This window comes from Apodemus sylvaticus, chromosome 9, assembly GCF_947179515.1.
Source record: "Apodemus sylvaticus chromosome 9, mApoSyl1.1, whole genome shotgun sequence".
Lineage (NCBI taxonomy): Eukaryota > Metazoa > Chordata > Mammalia > Rodentia > Muridae > Apodemus > Apodemus sylvaticus.
Genome location: NC_067480.1, coordinates 113876002 through 113903769, shown reverse-complemented (window position 1 = coordinate 113903769; position 27768 = coordinate 113876002). Strand labels below are relative to the sequence as shown.

Sequence of the window (27768 nt, the reverse complement as noted above, 5' to 3'; positions counted from 1 at the left end):
AAACTGTATTCCCTTCTAGATGTATCAGTTCACTTTCTGATTTTATAATTTAATACTGATTCTGTGTCAATACAAAAACACCTGATTAACTTCGCTAATTATTTTGGAATAGATATAAGTCTAGCCACCAGCAACATGCTGATGCACTGGTGAAGATGCTGTTTTCTTTGCCACAGAATGCTGCTCAACTGGATGAATTAAATTCGATGGGCCCTCAGTTAACAAGGGCCAGGTGGCAGCATTGAATTGCCAGAGACAAGGTGATTGTAGTTATTATAATGGACAGTGTAAACAAAACAATGTTTATAATAACATACCCCATAATGGGCAGAGAGGTGGAATTTATAATGATATAAGTCGTTTGAACCTTTGGTGCTGGCTAATCAATCATGGTGTTTCCAGGGATGAAATACATAGGAAACCTACTGCATATCTGTTTGATCTGTATAAGCAGAAAAATCCTCAAACAAATAATAGAAAGGCTGCATTGGATCATGGCAAAAGGCAACCTCAGCCAGTGAATCCATTTACACACTTGAGCCAGTTTACAGATGCAGAACCCCTTGAATGAAGGCGTGTCCAGGCTATGAATTCCAGAAGATTAAGACAAGTAGATCTCCCAGTTCAAGATCATCTGGGATTAAAGGCGTAGAGGCACACGCCTTTAATCTAAGCCACACCCTCTGCAGGAGACCCAAAGGCCTTTAATCTTGTCCACACACTCGGTTGGAGACCTACAGCCTTTAATCCGGGCTATACCCTCTACTTCAGATATATAAGGACACTGGAAGAAGGAAGATTTACTCATTCTTCCTTGCCTGCTTGCCTCGTGGGACTGAGCAACTGCTAGATCCTTGGACTTCCATCCACAGCTGCTGCTGCCCATTTTGGGGGAGTTGGATTACAGACTGTAAGTCATCGACAAATTTTCTAACTATATAGAGTCTGCCCATACATTCTCTGACTCTAGAGAACCCAAGATAATACACAGGGGATCCATATTTCATAGAGATTTGCCTGCCTCTGCCTCACAAGTTCTAGGATTAAAGGCTCTGGCCTTCTGGTTCATGAAATATGTGAGAAATAGGACTTATCAAAACTTAGCCTGAAATAATGTCTTCTAAATGCTTCACCAGGTTAATTCCGACTGAATATCTAGCAGGATGAGCACCTACAACCCTCCCACACTCCAGAAGCTGGCACTGGATGGGCTGCTGAGGAAAGATGCCATAAACTCCTCCGATCTGGACTACTTGCCCACAGTGCTTTTCCCACCACTCTTCCTAGAGGCTTTCAATGGCAGACACACAGATATTGAAGGCAATGGTGGCAGCCTGGCCCTTTCCCTGCCTCTCTGTGGGGGCCCTGATGAAAACCCCTGATGTGGAGGGCTTGCAAGCTGTGCTGGATGGCATAGATATACTGCAGACACAGAATGCTAGTCCCAGGTAAGCAAGGCCCAAGGAGACTAGAAGGGGAATCATAGGGATAGTGGTAAGACACACATTAGGGCAGGAAGAATGGGGGAAACAGCACAGGGGATAATGATGCCATTGACATGGGGATATGTGGAAATACTATTCAATTTGAAAGCGGATCTAAATGATATTCATAGGTCAGGACAGCTTAGGGTACAAGGAGCCATGTTAGGATGAGCCTTTCTGTGCCTTTCCTACAGGCACTAGATAGGGAAGAGTCACAAGTCAAGAGGGTCATGTCTCCAGATGCATCTCATGCAGTTTCCTTGCCTGCCTGGTGTGACGTACTGTGATGGAGTTGATCTTAGACATGTGGGATCCTGGCTAACTCCATGTTGGTTCATTTTACATTATGAAACTTTGCCTTTATCTTTCACAGAAGCAGGAAGCTTCAAGTCCTGGACTTGAGAGATGTGCACCAGGATTTTGGGGATGTATGGGCTGGAAGAAAGGATGAAGTCTGCTCAGCAAAGACTGGGAATGAGAAACAAGTTGCAAAGCACATTCCTAGATGTGCACTGAGGCAGCATTTGAAGGTGGTCACTGACCTGAGCCTTGACTTCTCTCTGCAACAACATCAAACATGCTTACTACAATGGGCCCAGCAGAGAAAAGACTCTTTGAGGCTATGCTGTCTGAAGATGAAGATTTGTCACTTCCCAGTGGAGATTATCAGGGAGATCTTAAATATTTTTCAGCCAAACTATATGGAGGAATTGGAAATATACACAAAGCAGGTCCTATCCTTTCTAGGTTGCTTTGCACCTTGCTTTGGCCAGATGAGAAATCTTCGCAAATTCCATCTAAGGGAAATAAGATTGAGGATCTCACTTAGTGGTGTGCTTCATTTTGCAGATGTAAAGAACTGTGCTGCCAAACTCCTTTCTCAGTCCTCCAAACTCAACTATCTCCAACACCTCTCCATGAATGGTGGCTACTTTTCCAGTGACAACATGAAACAGTTGTTCAGGTACAGAAGGATAGTGATCTGTTTCTTTTATAGCAACAACCTTTCCCTTTACTCCAGTCATTAGTGAGCATCTTAGGTGTGACAGTCATAGAGGATGTTACCGTGATGCACTTATTACACTATCAATGTGTGGATTGTTTCCTTCTTAATGGAGCACACATGATTCGGTCCTTACTCATGTGGAATAGTATGGGCTGGGGTAGGGGATATTGAGAAAGCTGTCTTGTACGCATGTCCATTGTGTGGGTCAGATGCTGTAAGTGTGCTTTTCATATTACCCTTTGGGATACAGGCAAAACTGATTCAAGGTAACAGGACAGAGCAGAGGGGCCAGATATGGGGAGGCTCCACAACTACAGTCTGCAAAGATATGTGAGAACAGGAACCAGTTTGTTCCTCTATTGGAGTCAGTCAGCCTCTACTTCTCCATAAAGATTTGAACACAAGTTTTGACTAAGTAGACGGGAAATCTGTGACACTGTGGTGGGGGTCATCAGTGTCAGAGGTGAAACACTGTGATCAGGGATAAAGACTGTGGAGATTGCCGGGACATGGATAAAGTCTGCAGGACATAGGCCATGATATTGCCAGAACCCTTCTGTGCTAGTTCTTTCTAGGTGTGCTCTCCTAGTGTGATGGTGCAAACTCTAGTTCTCTGACAGAGTGAGGAAGGGTTGTTGCAGACATGCGGTCTGATCCCACCCTACCTGAATGTAATATGCTTCAGTAAACAATGCTATGAGGAGACACCATCATGCTGTTTCCCCAGGGTGGACCTTCAACATAAGCATAGATTGACTCCACATATGTGGATTCTCTGTGTCAGTATCAATCTTACTCGTGTCCTCCTGCACCATGAATCAGAACAATTTTCTTGTTCTTTCTCTAGATGCCTGAAGAGCCCCTTGGAGTCCTTGTCTATGATTATCTGCCAACTCTCCAAGTCAGACTTGAAGCACACGTCAGAGTGTCAGAGGCTGTGTCAACTGAAACACCTGCACTTTGATGGTGTAGTGTTTCCCAAGTCATGTTCCAAGAGTCTCCGAATTCTCCTAGAGAATGTTTCTGAAACTCTGCAGACCCTGCAGTTAGAGAACTGCAGGATGAATGACTCTCAGCTCAAAATCCTTTTGCCTGCTCTGGGCCAGTGCTCACAGCTCACCTCTGTCAATTTCTATGAGAATGACGTCTCCACTGCTGTAATGAAGGAGCTTCTGCAATGCATGGACAATTATTTATAAGGAGAGGAGTCTTCTGATGAGAAAGGACTAAATTCCATCCCAGAGAACAACAAGACAGGCCAGTGGGTGGCCCCTAGAAATTGGGCTCCTCATGTCCTTGATTGCAACAGACCCATGAGACTCTCTGATCAGACAAAACACGTGATGTGGGCCAAAAACCTGTTGATGTCTCAGTGTTGTAAGAGATGAGGGATGACAGCTAACTGACGACAAACTAATTGTATGAGATAAAATGGTTTTGCATAGAAATAAAAGAAGAAATTAGAGACTTTCTAGAGTTCAATGGAAATGAATATGCAACATGCACAATATCATGGAACATAAAGAACATGAAAGTGGAGCTAAGAAGAAAGTTCACAGTACAAAATGCCTACATGAAAAAAAAAAACAAGCTTTCATGCTGGTAAATTAACAGCACGATTCAAAGGCTACAACAGAAAGAAGTGAGGAAGCAATGAAAACAGGGAAGAGAAATCAAGAAATTATCGCTATGGAGCTGAAACCAGCAAAATAGAAATAGAAGAAGAAGAATGAATGAAACATGGAGCTGGTCTTTTGAGCCTTTTATTAGACAAGATTCATGAACCTTTATTAATATATGAAGATATCCAAATTAATGAAACCTAAAATGAAATGGGGACAAAATAACAAGCATTGAAGAAATCTAGAGAGTGGTAAAGGCATAGATTAAAAAGCGTGCACTCCACCAAACTGGAAAATAAAAAAGAAATGGATAATTTCCTTAATAGATTCTACTTACCAAAATTAAAGGAAACTAAGAAAACCAACTTAAACAGACATAAACACTTAGGAAAACTGAATTCATTACAAATTTGCCACCAATATGAGTCCATGTCCATGAGTTTTAGGGGAGACTCCTACCAGACTTTCAAAGAGGACTTGACAAGAATTCAGTGTATTCAACAATATAGAAACAACAGAAATATTAGCCAATTTATTTTATGAACCCATGATTACTCATATATCAAGTCAGGAAAGACTGAGCAATAAAAGAGAATTAGAGACCAATTATCCCTAAAACCACAGATGCAAAAATACTTAATAGACAAAACAAATAAAATAAAATATGAAACACATCAAAAGATTATTATATTCTTATATAAATACATTATGAAAAAATTCTTCGTGTGATTAAAGATACAAGGGACATGCCTAAATATAAAAATGTCACTTTACACTATAGCCAACATTAACTGGAGTGAAATTAAAATTAATTCCACTAATTCCAAAACTAGGCAAGGTGGTCCATTCTCTCTATATCTATATATTCAATATATTATGTAAGAGTTTAGCTAGAGCAATAAAACTGAAGGAGAGGAAGGTAATACAAATTACAAAGGCGGAACTATAATTATTTTTCTTTGCAGAAGATATAATAGTTTGTATAAATGAACGAAAACTAGAGTGGATGAACACTGTCAGCAAAATAATTGGATTCATGGTTAACTAAAAATGAAAATAAAATTTAGTGGCCTTTGTATGCAAAAATGAATTTGCAAGAGTAAATAAAATAGAGAGATAACAGAAAATTTGAATTAATTGTTGACATTTGTCACATTTTTCTACATAATAGCCCAGTGTAACTAAATAAAGGTGTGTTGGCTAAGAACTTAGCAAAATCTTTTTAATTACAAATTATTTTTGGTATTCTTGAAGGTTCTAAAAAACTACTATGATATACAAATGCTTTAAAAGATTAATTACCTGCTAAAGAGTTTACTCTTATATAAAGATACTAGAAAGAACAAAACTTTAACACATTGACAATGTTTATGAGGTTTCTCTACATTTATGAAAGTTTCTTATGGTTTCTCTGACTACTGCTGCATGCAAAGGCTTTCTTTACCAATTGGCATATTCACAGAATTCTGTCCAGGATGTATTTTTTATGCATTCATAGATAACTGTTGTGAAAATATTGTATCACATGATTATAAGTTTTTTTCTTCAGTGTGTGTTCTGTTATATATTCAACGATGTCTATGATACAAAAATGTTCGGAACAAGCAAAAAAAAACTTGTTCTAAGGACTGCCTTTTTGTTGCTAAAGTACATTTAATCATAAGATGAAACTAAGTTCAAGTCCCAGGTCATAGGGGACCTGCATACTTAACAATATCTGGCAAGCTTTCATGATTTATTTTGTTTCCTGAAACACAATGACTGTTCCTAATCCTAATTTCTGTTATTCATGTTTTACCCCTCAAAATAAAATGTCTGTTCCTAACTAAAAAAGAACCAGTGGTTGTGATAGGGTAAACCATACAACCCACATTCTGTATAATTTCACATAGAGTAACAACAGAAGAAAATCCTGATTGGTGGGAAATATAGCTGTAACTTAGCATGGCTGTTTGTGATTTTCATGTATGAAATCTATATCAGATTCTGGCTCGTGGTGGGGACAGAATTGGGTGATTCAGATAAGCTTCTTGATACGTTTTTCTAGAATGTATTAATCAGTAACTATTTGACTACAAAAGATTGTTATTATTTGCATTGTCCTGGTGTTGCAATTGTGTTGGAACTCAGTAAATATCATGACATTAAGGTTTAACCACATTGCTAAAATTTGTAGAATTTCTCTCTGATATGAATAGTTTTATAATGATGAAGACTATAGAGGTGTACAAAGGCTTCATTATACTAAACACAGTCATGAATTTTCTCTGTAACACACAATCTTTCATGAAAATAAACACTACAGAATTGTGCAGTTTTGGCCACATTAAAAGACCTCACGGTGTTTCTGTCCTGTCATGTCCATTGCTATGAAAAGTCATAATGAACAAGGCAACTCCTATAAAAGCAACCATTTAATTGGGGCTGGCTTATAGTTTCAAAGGTTTAGTCCATTTTCCTCATAGCAGGAAGAATGACAGGCATGCAGGCAGACATGATGCTAGAGAAGAAGCTGAGAGTTCTGCATCTTTATCCAAAGGCAGCTAGGAAGAAACTGTCTTCCAGGGACCTAATGGGGGTTCTCATCCTCCAACAAGGCCACAACACCTCATAATGCCACACACTTAGCTTGGCATATTTAAATTACCTTATTCCACTGCCTGACCCCCCTATGATTGCTCAAACACATGAGTGTATAGGGATCACACTTAAACATGTAGAATACATGAGTTCCAACTTCAAAAGTCCCCATCGTCTATAGCAGTCTCAAAACTATAAAGAGCCCAAAGGTCAAACACTCTTTTGAAATTACTCCTATCATGTAATCATGTTCAAAAACATAAAAGCAATTCATAAACCTCCACATTCACAGTATACACTTCACCATGACTAAAGGCAGCATGAGGAAATAGTGGGCCTAAATAAGACCAAAGCCAGCTGAGCAATCTCCAAACTCTGCATCTCCATATCTGTTGTCAAAGTGTTCTTCAGTTCTCCAATTACTTTCTGCTTTGTTCATTGCAGCAGAATTATTATTATTATTCTGCACAGGAGATTCTTTGGAGCTGGAATTTTGGAGTTGGTTGATCTGAGTTTTTGCTTCTGACAAACAGAACAAATCATCACAATCTATGTCTCCCATCAGTCACCAGGTTCTGTCGTGAGCCTGTGTGTTGGGATCAGGCCCCAGGCAGACTCAGACAAAAATCAGCAAAAAGGTCCCAGCTGAGGGGTTCTTCAGGGACAGCAGCTGCCATCCTCAACGGGACAGCTTCATTTTCCTGCAGCGGCCGCCTGTCCTTTGGTTATAAGGGAAGAAGCTGTGAGAGCTCTGGGTTTATCTCAGCCAAAGATGGGCGGGGTTTGAAGACAGAGGAGGCAGGGCTGGGGTCGCATGGGCGGGGTTCGGACACGGTGGGCGTGACAGGTTCTGAGAGTGGCCCAGAATTTGCCTAGACTGGTGCTTATCCCCGCCCACTCACCTCCCTTTCAGTCACTGGAGCCCCGCCCCCACACACAGTAACACCCAGCTGCATTAAGTCCCACCCACAGTAATGGCCAGTTGCGCTAAGCCCCGCCCACTGTCGCAGGCAGCTTCTCTAAGCTGACTCTCTAAGAGTACCCTGAACACTTCCTGCTGGCTGACAGGAAGGAGGAAAACAAGCTCTAACCGGCTGCTAATGAAAAAATAAACCGGCATAAAATGAATATATGAATATATGAATATATGAATATATGAATATATGAATATATGAATATATGAATATATGAATATATGAATATATGGATATGTGAATATGTGAATATGTGAATATATGAATATGTGAATATGTGAATATATGAATATGTGAATATGTGAATATGTGAATATGTGAATATGTGAATGTGTGGATATGTGGATATGTGAGTATGTGAATAAATGAATAAATGAATAAATGAATAAATGAATAAATAAATAAATGAATGAATGAATGAATGAATAAATGAATAAATGAATAAATGAATAAATGAATAAATGAATAAATGAATAAATGAATAAATGAATAAATGAATAAATGAATAAGTGAATAAGTGAATAAGTGAATAAGTGAATAAGTGAATAAATGAATAAATGAATAAATGAATAAATGAATAAATGAATAAATGAATAAATGAATAAATAATGAGAATGAATGAATAATGAGAATGATGAATAATGAGTAGATAATGAATAAATGAATAAATGATGAATAAATGACATGGAGGGACTCATAGCTCCAGCTACATATGTACCAGAAGATGACCGTTTCAGATATCAATAAGAGGCCATTTGTCCTGTGAAGGCTCAATTCCCCCAGAATAAGGCAATGCAAGTCAGGAAATTGGGGCGTGGGCGGGGGTTGAGTCGGGAAATGTGGATGGGATAGGGAATTTTCAGGGGGTAACTTACTTGGAAAGGGGATCCTATTTGACATGTGAATAAAACAAAAATTTTTTAAAAAGGAAAAGAAAAAGAAAAAAAAGTGAGGCAAGGCCCGTGCTTTTTACCCAGCAGCCTTTTCTTTCACAGTGCTGGGTTGTGCTAGAAGCTCAGCAGGCATTGTTTGAATGGATGAAATTTTCATTTAAATACTACTGGACTCAGAAAACCTCCCTCAGCTGCTCTCGGTCTGCAAAGTGACTTTAATGTAACACAATCACAACAGTGCAATTCTTCCTAAGTAGCCACATATGCTGGGTCAATTTAATTGCTGCTAAGGTGAGACTTGTATAAAAGTCTGCGTCTGTGGGGACAATGTAATCATACGGCCTCATTCCAATCTTCCTTTATGTTTTCATCAGCTCTGTTGACCCTCAGACTGCTCTGAGTTTGTATTCTAGGTTACACATAGATGACGTTAAGTTTTTGTTTTGTTTTGTCCCAACATTTCCGCGAAATAGAAAGGCCCAGATTTTAAAATTGTGTCATTAATTAACAGTGTGGAACTGTCTTTTACACAGAGAAGCTGAATGACTTCTTATAACTCGGACTGAATTTAGCATCGAAATCATCCACAAGAGCCCTGCCCTCCCTATTTGTTGTGCAACAGGATGTGGTTTTCTGAGCAGGCCTGTGCATAAAGGTCAAAGCTGCATTTTTCCTTTCATGAGTGAGTCACGCCCCTCTCTCAAGAACAATTGGATCTTAAATAATGGAAGACACAGCTGGGAGCTGGGAGATGAACAGGGTTAAGTTCCAGCCGCCCTGTGACTGCATCTGCAGGAGGGCTTTGAGAGGTAGGGAGGATAAAATGAAGGAGAAGGGGAAAAGTCATGCTGAGGAAGAACATGCATCCTTTGGGAACCTCTGTGTTCTTTACTTTATTCACACCATTTTCACATAGAAAGACAGAGGGGAATCCCTAGGGTTTCCATGTGAAAATAAACCTGGCTGTTGAGTAGGTTCTAATACAGACATGTGTCCATTCCCCCCGATCATATCTCACCAAGGTACAGCAGCAGTGTGAGCATGATCATCACGGTTAAAGGTGGATCTGAAAAACTCAAAGGATCAAGATTAGGAACGGGTTTCTTACTTCAAAATGTATAATTAAGAAATATCCCAACAGTAAGCAGGGTTAGAATTAAAGTTGGGCATTTCAAGGCTTATAGTTAGGATACCAAGACACAATTAACTTATCAAATGACTCCCAAGAAGAAGGAAGGAGAGGATCGTCATCCTGTAAAGGCTTGATGCAGCATTGTAGGGGATTACCAGGAAAGAGGAGTGGGAGGGGGTTGATTGGGGAATGGGCAGAGGGAAGGGCGGTTATGGGACTTATGGGGAGGGCAGAACTGGGAAAGGGGAAATCATTTGGAATGTAAACAATGAATATAGAATATATATATATATATATATACATACATACATACATACACATGTATATATATATATATATATAATATAAAAAAGATATATTTTCCATCAAAAACTTCAATTTTATCAGAAAAGTATGCTTTGTGCTTGGCCATTTAGTATAGATAAATTTGATGTTTTTAGCTTTTACCATTATTATTTTCCAAGAAATGCTATTATTTTAGCACATTTTTCTATATATTTCTTCAATTTTATTAGTATTCCATCAAAATCTCAAATTTTACCAAACTTTCTATGCACTTGGTCAATTAATAAAGACATATTTTCTATGTTTAGCATTTTATCATGATTATTTTCTACTAAATTATTCAACTTTAATACATTTGTCTACATATTACTTCAGTTTCATCATTTAGGATTTTAGTTTTTTCGAGACAGGGTTTCTCTGTGTAGCCCTGGCTGTCCTGGAACTCACTCTGTAGACCAGGCTGGCTTCAAACTCAGAAATCTGCCTGCCTCTGCCTCCCAGAGTGCTGGGATTACAGGCGTGCGCCACCACCATCCAGATCAAAAAATATTTTAGATGAACATCTTCAATTTATCAGAAAATGTTCCTAGATACCACCTCATTAAGTTTAGAAATATATAATATATTTACCATTTTATCTGTATTATCTTCCATGACAATCTCTAATTTGAACACTTTTCTTATATACTTCTTCAGTTTTATCAGAAATATTTTCCATCAGTAACTTCACTTTTATTAGAAATTGTTTCTTCGTGCTTGGTCAATTAGTAAGGATATATTTTGTAGGTTTACTATTTCACCAGTATTATTTTACAAAAAAATTCTTCAATTTTACATCTTTTCCTATGTATTTCTTCAATCTTATCAAGCAATGTTTCTACTGACCACTTCTTATTTTAGAAATGCTTAATACGTCTACCATTTTATGTGTATTATTATCAATGAAAATCTTCTATTTAAGACATTTTTGTATATATTTCCTCAATTTTATCAGAAATACATTCTATGTAAATCTTCCATTTTATAAAAAAAAGTTTCTATTTAATTATTTAAATAGTTTAGAAATGTTTTCTATGTGTACCTTTTTATCTGTATTATTTTCCATGAATATCTTCAATTTTAATACATTTTTCTATAGTTTTTCAATTTTAACAGAAATATGTCTCACGAAAATCTTCAATATTATTAAAATATTTCTTGTACTTGCTTTTTCAATTTGTAAAGATATATTTTGTATGTTTATTATTTCACCATTATTGTTTACCAAGAAATTCTACAATTTTAACACTTTTTCCATATATTTTTTCAATTTTATCAATATTTTCCATGAATATCTTAAATTATATCAGAAAATATTTCTACTTACCACTGTAGTTAATAAATGATTAATATATAAATGATTAATAGATAAATGATTAATATATAAATAATTTTTCTCTATTATTTTCCATGAATTTCTTCAATCTTAACACTTTTCAAATTTATCAGAAAGATTTTCAATCAAATTCTTCACTTTTTCATTAAATATTTCTACTAAATTCTTTAATTAATTTAGAAAAGTTGTCTGTCTATAATCTTATTTGTATTATTTTCCATGAAAATATTCAATCTTAACACTTCTCATATTTATCAAAAAATATTTTCCATCAAAATCTTCAATTTTATCTTAAAGTATTTCTACTAAACTTTTAAATTATTTTTGAAATATTTTCTGTTTATCATTTTAACTGTTTTATTTTCCATGAAAATATTCTATTTTAACACTTTTTTCTAGATTTCTTCAGATGTTGGAAATCAAAGGAAGGAGAGGCCCCTGGTCCTGGAAAGGCTCAATGCTGTAGTATAGGGGAATAACAGGACAGGGAAGCAGGAGAGGATTGATGGAGAACTGGGGGAGGGAAGATGGCTTATAGAATTTTCAGGGATGAGGAACCAGGAAAGGGGAAATCATTTAAAATATAATATATTTCTAATAAAATTTATTTAAAAGAAATATTTTTCATTAAAATCTAAATATTAATTTTTTCTATATGCTTGGTCAATTAGAAATCATATTTTGTATTTTTAATATTTTATGATTATTGTTCTCCAACAATTGTTGTCTATAATTTTAATGCTTGTTTCTATAACTTTCTTTAATTTTATCAATATTTTCCATGAAAATCTTTAAATTTATCAGAAAATGTTTCTATTTATCATTTCAATTAGTTTAAGAATGATTAATATGTCTACCATATTATCTGTATAATTTTCCTTGAAAATTTTTCAATCCTCTCATGTTTTTATATATATTTCCTTCAAATTTATTGGAAATACTTCCCATCAAAATCTTCAATTTCATCAGAAAATGACTCTAATTTACTCTTTAATTAATTTAAATTTTTCTTTTTTTAAGATTTATTTATTATTATATGTAAGTACACTGTAGCTGTCTTAAGACACTCCAGAAGAGGGTGTCAGATCTTGTTACAGATGGTTGTGAGCCACCATGTGTCTGCTGGGATTTGAACTCAAGACCTTTGGAAAAGAAGTCAGTGCTCTTAACCACTAAGCCATCTCTCCGGCCAAAATTTGTTTTCTATTTCTACCATTTTATCTGTATTATTTTCTATGAAAATCTATTTTAACACTTTTTTCTAGAGTTCTTTCATTTTATCAGACACATTTTCTATCAAAACCTTCAAAGTCATCAGAAAATTTTTCTATCCTTGATCGTTTAGTAAAAGTAAATTCTTCAATATTTGCTTTTAATTTGTATTATTTTCTAACTATTTCTTCTATTTAACACTTTCTATATATTTCTTCAATTTTGTCAAAAATACTTCCTTATAAATTTTCAATTTTGCCAGAAAATATTTCTACTTCCTTTTTAATTATTTTACAATTTTTATGTCAACAATTTTATCAGTATTATTTTCCATGAAAATATTCTAAATATTTTACTTTATATTTCTTCAATTATATCAGTAATACATTTCTTCAAAATCTACAATTTTATCAGCAATATTTTCTATCTGCTTTGTCAATTAGTACAGATATATTTTCTATGTTTACTATTTTACCTTTATTATTTTCCAATTTTTTGAATTTTAACATGTTTTTCTATATATTTCCTCAATTTGTTCAAAACCAGTATCCATGTAAATCTTATATTTAATCAGAAAGTGTTTCTTCTTAGACTTCAGTAATTTTAGAAATATTTAATTTTCTCTAACATTTTTTCTGTATTATATTCTATGAAATATTTAATTTTCACATATTTCTATATATTTCTACATTTTTTCATATATTTTCCATCAAAATCTTCAATTTCATTAAAATATGATTCTATGTGCTTATGTGTGCTTGGTCAATTAATTAAGATATATTTTATATGTTTTCTATTTACCAACAAATTCTTCTATTTTAACACATTTTTCTATGTTTCTTCAATATTTTCTGAAATATTTTCCATATAAATATTCAATTTTAAAAGAAAATGTTTCTACTTACCTCTTTATTTAGTTTAGAAATGTTTCCTATATCCCCCATGTTATCTGTATAATAATTTTCCAGGAATATCTTCAATTTTAACACGTTTCTATATATTTCTTCAATTTCATCAGAAATACTTTTGATGAAAGTCTACACTTTTATCAGAAAATATTTCTACTTAACACTTCAATTAGTTTAGACATGTTTAATATGTCTATCATTTTATCTGTATTATTTTCTATGAAAATATCCAATTTTAAAACATTTTTGTACATATTTCTAAGGCAAAGAGACAGACAAGAGCTATTCAGAACATGTATAATTTGACATTTGTTGACAAATTTGGACACACAACTGTTGGGGAGTGTCTGGTGAGATGAGTCTCTCACAGCCTGAGTGACAGAGCAGGGAATACAGAGAATGCACTATACCCTTTGTTTTCATCTCTCAGTCACAGTGTCATATCTGAGTCATCTTGTTTTCCTGATCCCTGTCTGCAGCCATCATCTCCAAGCAAGACCTTCCTGAGAAAGTCCCTCCCGTCCTGAATCTCCACATGCTGGAGGTGACCCTGGAACTGCCTTCTAACAAGTTCGTGCAGCCAAAGCCTAGGAAGAAAGTGGACATCTCAAGTCTTCTGCTGCCAACTTGATGGGCTGGCTCTTCTCTCCATCCTGACCCAGGTCTCCACTGCTAACACATTTAGAAATAAAGCACAGCACTTTCCCATTGTTCTGACACTGAGAAATCTCAGTGGCTGAGACCTCTGGCTTTTGAAATGGAGGTGATCAACATTTGTGTCCCAGGAGAGTCTCCCGGGATGGGCACCTCAGCTTCTGTTCAGTAGAGGAAGAGCATTAACAGGAAGAAAAATCCTGTTCCCCATGACATAAACAACCCCTTCTCTGAACAGTCTAGTGAATCCGGGAGAGCTCTGGGCATCCCCTGTGATGTCTCTAGTGATGTCACAACACCCACTGCTCTCAGGGCTTTCAATTAGTCCCTAGAGAGTTCACCCATATTTATGCCTGCAAGATGGAGGAGGAGTGTACTTGAGAGTGAGAATGGGGAGCTTAGAGAAATGAGAGAGAGGCCAAAGGAAGCTGGATTTCCATCTCACTGTAAACCAGTGAGGAAGATGTGGTCCTGGGAAAGGCTCAGTGAGTCATGGAAAGGTGATGTGAAAATTCCGTGAGTAGGCATCTGTGAGCCTGGCTTCCCAGGAGTGGCAATTGTGCCACTGTGAAGTTAATGGACTTTCCTGCTTAACATAATTCCTGAATGGTGAGGATTCTACTACATTTGTTTGTCCATCCCCAAAGACAGGAGCTGGCTAGTCCAAAGCTAGTATATTGTGAATTTTTATATTTTTTATTTTTGTTTTTTATTTCATTTTATATAGTTTTTTATATTTTCCTCTTACTGGCCATGGTGGTGTAACCTGGGGACATAAGGAGACCATAAAGAATCAGGTAGGAAATATTTCTCAGTTTATCTTATTTCAACCTTTTACTCCCTGTTGGTTTTTCTAGGTCTAGTGGCTTTCAGACTATAGTAACACGGAGAAAAATATTCTTATGAGACCTTACATTCTCAGACCTCCTCTGACAACCTTATCCCAGAGAATGATGCCCTGAGCTTTCTGAAACAGCAGATTGGGTGTAAGACATATCACTAATGCAGCCAGACAACTGTCAGAATCGGAGACTGGATACTTTTTCCAGCTCTAGGTTGTTTTAGACTTTCAGTTGGATACTAATAAAGAAGTAGAAACTTTGATATTCACAGAACCCAACTGATAATCAAAGAATTAGTTGCCTACAGACAGACAGACTGGTGTCAGCAGTGAACATTTGTGCTACCCTGTGCTGGATGTCACTGGCAGCTATTTCTGCAGCTAATTTTCCTCTCAGATAAATTGCCCTTCAGGACTCTTCTGCTCCACACATGTCTGGTTTACTTTCTGCCCTAATAATATGTTTGCTAAAGGAATTCATGTGAAATTTTTTGGAAAGTGAATTCCAACAAGCAATAAACACAAATACATGGCTTACTAAAATATGCCCTTTTATTACTTATGTATAGATTATAAACATGAGATCATGGTTTGTATTTAATATAATGTACATAATATCAAATGGATTACAATTAAGTTAAACCTCCTAATGTGGCACTATTTCGTTTTGTTCCTTATGAAATTAAACTTCAAAATTTACATGAAAAGATGAAAATATATTTAATCAATAAATCCACATAGGTAAAAGAAATATAAAATAATAATATGGGTCTGAGTCTTTCTTTGCAATAGGTAACATAAGGTTACGCTAAAAATTTAAGGACCTTTAAGGACATGATATATGTAAACATACAATTCTGGTCCAAAGGTTACTTCATTGATTGCTATCCAAATTCTAGTACCTAACAGAGTCTGAATCCCTTAAGGTTCTAAATTAATTTTAAAGAGCTTACAACTGCTAGATCAGGAGATATTATTCATATTGGACATAATCCTCACTCATACAAGAAAAATATATCTGTTCTTTAAGATATGACATATACATATTAGAATTTTTATACAGACAAAATATGCTAATTTATAAATATCTTTATCTTTAAAAGTATTTCTTTCAGTGATCTCTTTTTGTGGAATTTCCTAGAAAAAAATCCAATTCCCGAGACTGACAGTGAATCAGACAGTCAATAGGTGGGACAGGAGACCTGTGTGTCTCTAGACTGGTGCTGTAAAATTACAGATAACAGGGAACTATTGTCACCTGAGTTTATGTAAGTAGGTACCAGATCTTGGCCTACAGAAGCTAAAGCATCTCCTTTGCCATTCCTCACTAAAATGCCAAAATGTTTCATGTCAAACTCCATTTTAGAGAACCACACATAACTTTGAACTCAGGAAAACTCACAGGCTGATACCTAGCACTAGTTTTCAAGTTGACCCCAACAAAGCCTGAGCCTAAATCCAGTCTCTAGGTTAATCACCAACAAGACCAAAGTTTCCAGATTATACCTTCAGCAAGACCAGTGTCTCAGGGTATTCCCCACAACAAACATGCATCCCCAGGTTACAGGCCCATCCATTGCCTAATGGCCATCTATTTAGATGGGAGCAGAAGTCAAATTTATGATGTGACCTCCAGCACCAGGCAATTATTTTAAAAGTCACAGTAGCTTTCCAATTAGATGCTTGCACATGTACTCTCTGCTTGATGCTTAACATAAAGCCTTGCCCCTATAGACATTGGGGACACCCCCATCATCAAAACCAACAAGCACAATGGTGATGCATTGGGGAAGAGGGCCTGAGTTATAACTGAGCAGAGTTATAAAAACCCTGCTTTGAGTTGCATCTGATTGGATCATATGTGTGTTTTCTTGGGGCTTCCTAACATTCCCCTGGCTCAACATATTCAATTTCCACTAACATGGAATAGCAGGCCAAGACCTGCCTTTAAAAGGGGAAATGGTGGGATTGAGTGATGACAGTAGAGCATTCATTGGTCCAAATTTCAAAACCTATGGTTCAGAATAAGGGCCTGCCAAAGGCTCCAAACAACACTCTTATCTGACCGTGAAACTGGCAGAGCATCCTGCACAGCACCCTGGTTCTTTTCAGAACCTTTTCCTGTTTTAAGCCCTCAACAGAATGCTAGCAGCTTTCGGGGCTACTTGGTATACTGGCTGGGGTAACAAATCCAAGTGAGGTGTGTGCTGTCTCCAGGGTCCTGACAGGCACACTAAATGTTGTGCTTCTTTCTTTGTGGTGGGAGTGGCCCAGTGCAATGACTTATCTTTCACCGGGGAATTAATGTCTCTGAATGTGCTACACCACTAGATTTCTAAGCATTTTACTGAATTAGAAGACTACTAAATTATAGTTGGATTTATTTTCAGTCCTCTGATGCACTTATGGGTTACCAATGAGTCCAAATCAATAGACACCTTGTGCCCTGTAGGTAATTTCTACATAATGTGCACTATATTTCATTAATATCTTCTTTATTGAAAGACACAGATGATAGGGATCCCTTCTGCCTTAGTTTGACACAGGGATGTAAACATAATATATCCTCAAGACAAACTGTAAAGGTATATGCCTTTACAGTGAATAACTGTCAATGCCAAATCAAGCCAATTGTTTCTGGGGATGTTAATGGAGATAAGGTGGTGAAAACACATTTGCTAGATCAGTAACTGCACACCATGTTCCACAGATGTGCTCATCTGCTGAGGTAAGGATGGCACTAAGTCATCTTTTTACCTAGCTGCCTCCCCTCTTCACTGTTCATCACACTGCTGACATCTAGACTATGAACTGCTCTACAGGCTTCTGATTTCTTTCTCATATTCAGATGATTTTGCTCTCAATCTCTGCTTTCACCTAACTAAGCTTTGCTTGCAATAAGCAAAGTCAGTGTCTTGCTTGGAAGCAGAGTTTGCTGCTGCTTAATGAGAAAACTAAAAATCTCATGCAGGCCATTTTGTGATTTATCTTTTACACTGCAGGTTTTCTTGGCCTTTCCCTACTAGGGAACTTCCAGATCCATGTGTGACTTCTGTAGCTGGAACACAAATGTGCATTTAATAATTATTTTTTTAAAAATCCACAGGGATTAGAATGAAATTATAGCACAATATAGGCCACACAAGTAGTGTAGAATATATTTCACAGCTTGTGCCTTTGATTAAACTGCACAAGGAATCCATGTTTCTTGAAGAATTTCTTTAGTTTTTTCCATTTTTATTTAAGTTCCAAGTAAGGTTAGCCCAGAAGCCCTGAATACCCAAGGCACAAATCACATAACAAATGACTCCCATGAAGAAGTATGGAGAGGGTCCTGATCCTGGAAAGGATTGATCTAGCATTGGAGGGGAATATAAGAACAGAGAAGAAGGAGGGAGGTGATTGGAGAATGGATGGAGAGAAGAAGGTTTATGGGACGTATGGGGAGGGGGGATCCGGGAAAGGGGAAATCATTTGGAATGTAAACAAAGAATGTAGAAAATAAAAATATTTTTTTAAAAAAAAAAAGAGAGAGAAATTTCTTATAAGCATCACCTGACAATAAAAAAGCCTATGGCCAATGAGCTGAGGTAGGAAATCGGAGGTGGGGCACAGGCAGGAGAAGAGAGGATTCTGGGACATAGTAAGAGAATAAAGAGAGATTCGAGAGACACACTGGGAGAGATGCTGAAGGAAGACAGTAAGGAAGAAGCAGTCAGGGACTGAAGGAGCGGTAACTAACCAGCAGGTTGATGAATTCAGGATAGAGGGAGATTCGCCAGGGAACACTGTGGAGGCCCAAAGCATGAGATCTGAGCAGAGGTTGAGGAGATGTACATAAACCAGCAGGTGGCTGAACTCAGGATAGAATAAAGAAGGTTAGCACCAGGCTTGGACACACGAGGCTGTGGACCGGTAAGTAACTGTGTGGCAGAGAGAATAGTTTGATTGGGTTACATAAGTTATGAGTTAGTAAGGAAATGAACTAAAGCTTACAGCCTAGGAATCTATTAATAAATGATTAGTTTCAAAGTCATCATTGTGGGAGCAGGGGTTGGGAGGAAAATTTGAATTTTTTATCATTTCTGTATTATTGTTAAATTTCAAAACTGTTGGAGGAGCTGACAAGATGGTTCAGCTGGTAAATTAGGCACTTGTCACCAAGTCTGATGACTTGAACTAATCCTGGCAGGGCATTGTTTGTGTTTATGTGTGAGGAACTGTTGACTGGCTGTGCACAGGAATGGAACGCTGGTGCCCATAGACTGCAGCCTACTCTATCTTCCCTAGCCGTGCCTGAGGAAGCTTGCTGGGGATTCTGGCTTCTGAGAGAACAGGTGTCTCCCCCGCCCCCTCGCTCTACACTTGTTCCTGTTCTTTGACATAATTTTAGTGAAGCTGAAAGCACAGTTCAGTAATAGTATCCTACCTAGTTGTGTAGGAGTCTGCAGAGTTAGGACTTGTTTATTCTTGGCAGAAAGGCTACTCCTGTGGGCTGGGAAAAGAATACAATGAAACATTCTTCTGGTAGTCTCTCAAGGCCCGCTTAAGCACTGCAAAAGCATCCTAGAAAAACTACTGAGAGTGTTTAAGTATAAAATGGACCTAAAACATAATGAAATTTGCCTTACTTTTACCAGAGTTTGGGGTCAAAGCACAAAATAAAACTGAGGGAGAATCCACTTGAGTGCTGGGAGCTCTGTAGCAGCATGGGAAAGAGGGACCAGAGCAGGTGGGGTGGCTTGGGGTTCAGGTACAGGTGTGAGGTCACATGATTTCCCCATTGCTCACCCCCCCCCATTTCTCACCCCAATAAAGTTCTGCTCTCCTCCCACAGACTTACAAAGAGAGCACTCCCACTAGTCCTGGAGCCTTTCAGGATGGGGAGCATGCCCACATCTGGTGCTTCAGGATGCCACCACCAGCTATGAGCTTCACAGGAGTCCTTGCCTGCATCCTAACTCCCTGTGTAGTGGTTGTGGCCAGAGCTGCCGCCAAACCTCCTAACACAGAACTGTGGATTGTGAGTAGGATGGTAAGTGAGGGCTGACTCAAGGAACCTGCCAGTGGGTTTGGGTGTGGGGGGTGATGGTGGCAGCCAACAGAACTTTGGGAACAGCAAATCCCATGGGTGAGGATGTGTATTAGGCTGACCACTGATTTCCCCCTCGAATCCACAGACTGCTATGTGGCAATTTATGAGGTGTCAGGAACCTCAGAGCCACTACTCAAGTGGTTCTCCGTGACAGTAGTCCCCGGGGCTCCTCAGCTGAAGGTTTCTACAACTCCTTTGATCATTCAATTCCTAGATGAGAGACCTAACATTTTCATATTAATAAAAAGGTTTAGTGAGCACTAGAACTGGGCAGATATCTACCCTCTCTGCTGTTACGTCGACTTCCCTGCCAATAATCCCACAATATGATTTGTCATATTCATCTAGGCTGCTCTTACTCCAACTGGCCAGGCCTCCTGGCCATGTTTTCAAGATTCCTACCCATGATCTCTTCTCTTCTCTCTACCTTCTTATCTTTCCCCTTGTAGTATTGACTCAGACCACGAAGATAATAGTATTGTTGTTCAAATGTTATCCAATTTCCTAATTTCCCCCAAAAACTCTGTATCCCAGTCCTGCTCCTCTTTCAATGAGGGTGTGTGCCCCACACACACCCACTCCTGCCACCTTGCCCTGGCATTCTCCTACACTGGGGCATTGAGCTTTCATGGGACCAAGGGCCAGTTCTCCCATTGATGCCCAAGGCCTTCCTCTGCTATATATAATGCCAGAGCCACCCTTAATGTGGTAAAGGTCTTGTGGGGGACATTTCCATTAGTGATTTTCCTGACTTAATGAGACACTTTCATTTCAATAGGACAAAATAGCAAGTAACAGATTGGGAAAAGAATTTTCCAATCTTACATCAGACAGAGGGCTAGTTTCTATCTTATAGAAAGAACTCAAGGCTCCAGAGAATCAAATAACCCTATTAAAAATGGGTACAGTGCTAAACAAAGAATTCTCAACTGAGGAATACCGGATGGATGAGAAACACCTAAAGAAATGTTCAACATCCTTAGTCATCTGGGAAATGCAAATCAAAACAACCCTGAAATTCCACATTACTCCAGTCAGAATTGCTAGCATCAAAAACTCAGGGGACAGCAGATGCTGGAAAGGATGTGGAGAAAGGAACATGCCTTCATTGCTGGTGTGACCACTCTGTATATCAGTTTGATGATTGCTCAGAAGATAGTGCTCCCTGAGGACCCAGCTATACCACTCCTGGGCATATACCCAGAAGATGCTCCAACATGTAATAAGGATACATGCTCCACTATGTTCATGGCAGCCTTATTTATAATAGCCAGAAGCTGGAAAGTACCCAGATGTCCCTCAATAGAGTAATGGATATAGAAAATGTGTAAATTTACTCAGCAATTAGAAACAATGAGTTCATGAAATTCTTACGCAATGGATGGAGCTAGAAAATATCCTGAGTGAGGTAACTCAATCACAAAAGAACACACAAGGTATGCACTTGGATAAGTGGGTATTAGCCCAAAAGCTTGGAATACCCAAGTTACAACTTGCCAATCACATGAAGCTCAAAAAGAAGGAAGACCAAAGTATAAAGACTTTTATTCTTATTGGAAAGTGGATCAAAATACCCACGGCTAACAGTCAAGCAATAAGATGAGCAAAGGGTTCCCAATGGAGCAGCTAGAAAAAGGACCCAAGGAGCTGAAGAGGTTTGCAGCTCCATAGGAGGAACAATAGTATGTGCCAACCAGTACCCTCAGAGCTCCCAGGGACTAAACCACCAACCAAAGAGTACACATGGAGGGGCCAATGGCTTCAGCTACATGTATAGCAGAGGATGGCCTTCTCAGACACCAATAAGAGGAAAGGCCATTGGTCTTATGAAGGCTCAATTCCCCAGTGTAGGGGAATGACAGAGCAGAGAAAGGGGGTGGTAAACAGGGGGAGGAGGATAGGATAGGTGTAAGGAGGAAAGGGAAGAGGATACATATTTGAAATTTGTGTGTATATATATATATATATGTGTATATATATATACATATATGTATATATATATATATATGTATGTATGTATGTATGTATGTATGTATACTACATGGTATTGGCACAAAAGTGGATAAATTGATCAATGAACTAAAATAGACCCCCCCACACACAAAAAAAGAATTTTGTTCAAAAGTCTGTTGCTGAAGTGATCTCCTGAAAAGTCTTTCATTCTTGACTTATTTTTGATGTTTTTAGTAAATAATTATCCCCTACTCATATGCAATCAGTTTCTTAACATCATGTTTTAATATCCATGTATGATGTGTATTCCTGTTCACATGTATTTGTTGTGTGTTGAACATGTGTCCCGGTGCATGTGTTGAGGTTAGAGAACAGCCTTGACAGTCAGTACTTAACTTCTTAGCTTTGAAGTCTCCATTTTCCTACGCTTGACTTCCTGACCTAAACAATTTGTCTAAGCAGGCACATTACAAAAGGGAAAGGCCACCAGGTGGTGGTGGCGCATGCCTTCAGTCCCAGCACTTGGGAGGCAGAGGCAGGTGGATTTCTGAGTTTAAGGCCTGCCTGGTCTACAGAGTGAGTTCTAGGACAGCCAGGACTATACAGAGAAACCCTGTCTCACAAAAAGGAAAGACCCTTCACTTCTAGTTGACATGAAAGATAAGATCTCCTTTAAACCCAGATGAAAAGTCATGACATAATTTGACTCTTAAAACCAAAGAATATACTTGGATTGATAGAATCCTCTACTGGAAAAAACAGACAACTTGAGGGGGCAATAGAAAAATGGCATCCATCTGGGGTTAGAGTAATATAACTCCATTAACAAAGATGCTGCAAGATAGATAAAAAAGATCTTATCATAAATATCTGATGTGAAAGAAGAAAAGCAATTCTAGTATCCTTCCATAACTTGATCTGATGGCTGAGAATAGTCCCAACTCATGTATTCTGCTATAAAATATAAGAAATGACCTCAGTTTGGTAATTCCCTGTGAAACTTCAGCTCACATTGAATTCCACAGAAGATTTCAAATATCATGCTGGAACGATGGCTCAGTAGTGAAGGCAGCTTGCTGCTCTTGTAAAGAACTCAAAATTGGTTCCATGTTCAGTTTCCAGCATCCATGCTGAGCAGCTTATTAAACATCTGTAACTCAAAAAGATGTTACTGGCCTCCTCATATACTACATTCTTGGGGACATACACATATACACATTCATACACACGAACTTTAAAAATAAAAATTTTATTAGGTGAAAGAGTTAGCTTGATATCAGTGAATGTGGACAACTATAGAAGGCTCATCTTTGAGCAGAGAGCTGTTACTTTGGAAATAATGGTTAAACATAATATATACTAAAAGAAACTTTTCAGTCTTAAAGTATACTCTATTGTATGTGGTATATGGATCTAGAAAGACAAACTTCTTTATATTAAAACATCTCCAGAATTCAAATTTTATAATACTGAAGTACCAAAATCTGCATTTAAAAAAAAAAACTACCTATATTTCCACTTTTAAAGTTCCATCTGAAATGGTAAAAAAAAAAAAAAAAAAAAAAAACCTGTCTATTTTAGACTGAAGACTCTTCAAAAGTTCTGGATAGTTCTAGGATGATGGAGTTGAGGAAAGCTACAAGTGAAATGCAATTTTCTGCTTAGTGGAACATTTCAAGAGTCAAACAGATCACTAGGAAAATATTTGTTACTGATGTATATGGACTGTATATTTCAAAAGAAATTGCCAATTCTTTAAACATTAAAAGAAGAAGTCATAAAATTTCTAACATTATGGCTGTAGATGTACTTCCAAGATACAGCATATGCCAGCAAGGTGATACACATTGTCAGACAGCAGAACAACTGCCCTACATCATCCAGCTACATTGGCTTATCCTTTTATTTGGGTGATGGCTGACAAAGTGAATGATCTAACTGCTGCTGCAAAACTCTATAAACTGAACTAAACTTAGATCAGTTGGTCTGAATAGCAAGTGTTAATCAGTGAGCTACCTACTACCCACAAAGTTTTTTTCCTACACAAGGTCTTTCATTAAACCTGGAACTTATTAGTTGATACACTGCTACCTGAAATGCTCAGGATAGCCTCCACTTTCCACTATACAGGGATAACAAATACAGTTAGAAATAACCATTTTTAAGTGAGTTCCATGAATGTGAATTTGTTTGTTAAAACTTTACCCACAATATCTGTAACTTGACATTCTGGAATAATTTTAAAATTTTTTAAACACAAATTTTAATACTATTGTTGTCAAACTTCTCATACACTAAAATATTATGTTTATGTTTCTAAAATGCTCACTTCTGCACAAAGTGTTGCTCTTTTCAAACTCTACCTTGCACTATTAACTCATGCTGGCATGCCTTACTCTATGTGGCTAACTCGCTAATTCCACATTTATTCTCACCATGACTTCAATACATGAATTCTAACTTTATTAGATGCTAGATGCTTGGATTCTGGTAAATAAATAAGAAGACTAACTTTACAATTAAGGAGCTGTACTGAAAAATTCCTCATTTCTGTATTTTACTATATGCATATGTTACTTTTGTCTGTATGAACACTAGGTATAAGTCTCTAAGAGTCCTTAAAATCTTGAAATCCCATAGATTCTTTTGGGTGTCTTCAGAAGAAAATGAACATTTATCTGCCAAGAAAGGAAAGAAACCACGTTCCTTCAGATGTGGTAGACCCATGCCACTTCTGCCATGAGGAAGAGCCCACTTCCTGATACTTTCTAGAGAACCAACAGCAGCAGGGTATTTGGTAAGAACCACCGCCAGCAATAGAGGCCCACAGCTGCTCTGGCCTCACTACACAGCAACCACCAAAACCTGCTGTCCCTCCAGATCACCACTCCCCTCTGTCCCTTCTACCCCTCCATCCTCCCCCAACACAGACCTTCGGATATGGTAGACCTGTGCCACTTCTGCCACAGGGAAGATCCTACTTCCTGATACTCTCTAGAGAACCAGCAGCAGCAGGACATTTGAGAATTAGCAGCCTGCATGGCATTCAACCCTTCCCAAGTCTGCCACAGGGAAGACCCCATTTCCAGATACTTACTAGAGAACCAGCTGTTTGCAGGGCATTTGAGAGAAAGGGAATCCCAGGAGTATAGAAAAACAAGCCTCTAGGACAGAGAAGTTAGAGACAGCAAGACCAGCTAACACCAGAGAGAACTAGATACAAAAGACAAACTGCAAAAGACAAATGTAAGATCATTACTAACAGAAACCAAGGCCACATGGCACCATCAGAACCCAGTTTTCCCACAACAGCAAATCCTGGATATTCCATCACATCAGAAAAGCAAGAGCTGGACTTAAAATCACATCTTATGATGCAGATGGAGGACTTAAAGAAGGACATAAAGAACTACCTTAAAGACATATAGGAGAACATGGTTCAACAGGTGGAAGCCCTTAAAAAGGAAAAAAACCCTTAAAGAAATACAGGAAAATATGGATCAACAGGTAGAAGCCCTTAAAGAGGAAATACAAAAAAGATAGCTGCACAAACAGAATTTCAACTTTAATGAAGAAGATAACAGTAAGCAACAATCACTTTTCCTTAATATCTCTTAATATCAATGGTCTCAATTCCCCTATAAAAAACATAGACTGGATAAGTAAACAAGACCCAACATTTTGCTGCATACAAAAAACCTGTCTCAGTGACAAGGTCAGTCACTATTTCATAGTCAAAGGTTGGAAAACAATTTTCCAAGCAAATGGTTTGAAGAAACAAGCTGGAGTGGCCATTCTTATATCAGATAAAATTGACTTTCAACCAAAAATTGTCATGCTGGTCAAAGGAAAAGTCTACCAAGATGAACTCTCAATTCTGAACATCTATGCTCTGAATGCAAGGCCATGCACATTCATAAAAGAAACTTTACTAAAGCTCAAAATACACATTACACTCCACACAATAATAGGGGGAGACTTCAATACCATACTCTCAACAATGGACAAATCGTGGAAACAGAAACTAAACAGAGATATAGTGAAACTAACTGAAGTTATGGACCAAATGGATCTAACAGATATTTATAGAACATTCCATCCTCAAGCAAAAGAATATACCTCATGGTACCTTCTCCAAAATTGACCATATAATTGGTCACAAAACAGGCCTCAACAGATACACAAATATTGAAATTAATCCATGTATCTTATCAGATCACCATGGCCTAAGGCTGGTCATAAGATCAAACAAAAACAATGGAAAACACACATACACGTGGACTTTGAACAATGCTCTTCCTAACAAAGCTTGGTCAAGGAAGAAATAAAGAAAGAAATTAAAGACATGTTAGAATTTAATGAAAATTAAGACACATCATACCAAAATTTATGGGACACAATGAAAGCAGTGCTAAGAGTAAAACTCATAGCTCTGAGTGCCTCCAAGAAGAGAATGAAGAAAGCTTACACTAATAGCTTGACAGTGTACTTGAAAGCTCTTGAACAAAAAGAAGCAAGTACACCCAAGAGAAGTAGAGAGCAATAAATAATCAAATTAGGGGCTGAAATCAACCAAATAGAAACAAAAAGATCTATACAAAGAATCAACAAAACAAGGAGCTGGTTCTTTGACAATATCAACAAGATAAATAAACCCTTAGCCAAACTAACCAGAGAGATCAGAGGCATTACCCAAATTAATAAAGTCAGAAGGGAAAAAAGGAAACATAACAACAGAAATGGTGGAAATTCAAAAAATCATCAGATCCCACTACAAGAGTTTATACTCAACAAAGTCTGAAAATCTTGATGAAATTCTAGATATATACGAGGTACCAACATTAAAACAGGATGAAATAAATCATCGAAATAACCCATAAGTCCTGAGGAAATAGGAGTCATTAATATTCTCCTATAAAAACAAAATCTCAGGACTAGATGAGTTTAGTGGGGAATTCTATCAAATCTTCAAAGGTGATCTGATATTCTACTGATACTCTTCAAATTATTCCATGAAATAGAAACTCAAGGAACACTACCCAACTCATTCTATGAAGTCACAATAACACTTATACCTAAACCAAACAAAAACCAAACAAGGAAGGAGAACTTCAGTCCAATCTCCCTCATGAACATTGATGCAAAAATACTGAACAAAATCCTGGCCATCCAAATCCAACATTGCATCAAAACAATAATTCACCACGATCAAGTAGGCTATATCCCAGGGATCCAGGGATGGTTCAATATGCAGAAATCCATTAATGTAATCCACTACATAAACAAACTCAAGGAAAAAAAACACATGGTCATTTCATTAGATGCTGGAAAAGCTTTTGACAAAATCCATCATTCCTTCATGGTAAGTCTTGGAGAGATCGTGAATCTAAGGCCCATACCCAGACATAGTGAAAGCAATATACTGCAAACCAGTAGCCAACATCAAGTTAAACAGAGAGAAACTGGAAGCAATCCCACTAAAATCAGGGACCAGACAAGGCTTCCCACTCTCTACCTATGTATTCAATATAGCACTTGAAGTCCTAGCCTGAGCAATCACATAGCAAAAGGAGATCAAAGGTATATAAATTGGAAAGAAGACTTTTTTTGAGACAGGCTTTCTCTGTGTAGCCCTAGCTGTCCTGGAACTCACTCTGTAGCCCAGGCTGGCCTCAAACTCAGAAATCTGCCTTCCTCTGCCTCCCAAGTGCTGGGATTAAAGGCATGTGCCACTACCACCCTGCAAAAAGGAAG

At 37.7% G+C, this 27768-nt stretch overlaps 1 protein-coding gene across 1 annotated transcript in view; it reads left to right on the top strand.

Annotated features, from left to right (window-relative positions):
• Positions 1–1159: 1159 nt before the first annotated feature.
• LOC127692020 (PRAME family member 8-like) overlaps positions 1160–27768 on the top strand; it is a 47958-nt gene continuing 21349 nt past the window's right edge. The window contains 5 exon segments of the mRNA XM_052191898.1: positions 1160–1315; positions 1317–1448; positions 1861–2448; positions 3338–3647; positions 19804–20001. Of these exon segments, the coding sequence (XP_052047858.1) occupies positions 1164–1315; positions 1317–1448; positions 1861–2448; positions 3338–3647; positions 19804–20001 (1380 nt within the window). The 5' untranslated portion in view covers positions 1160–1163.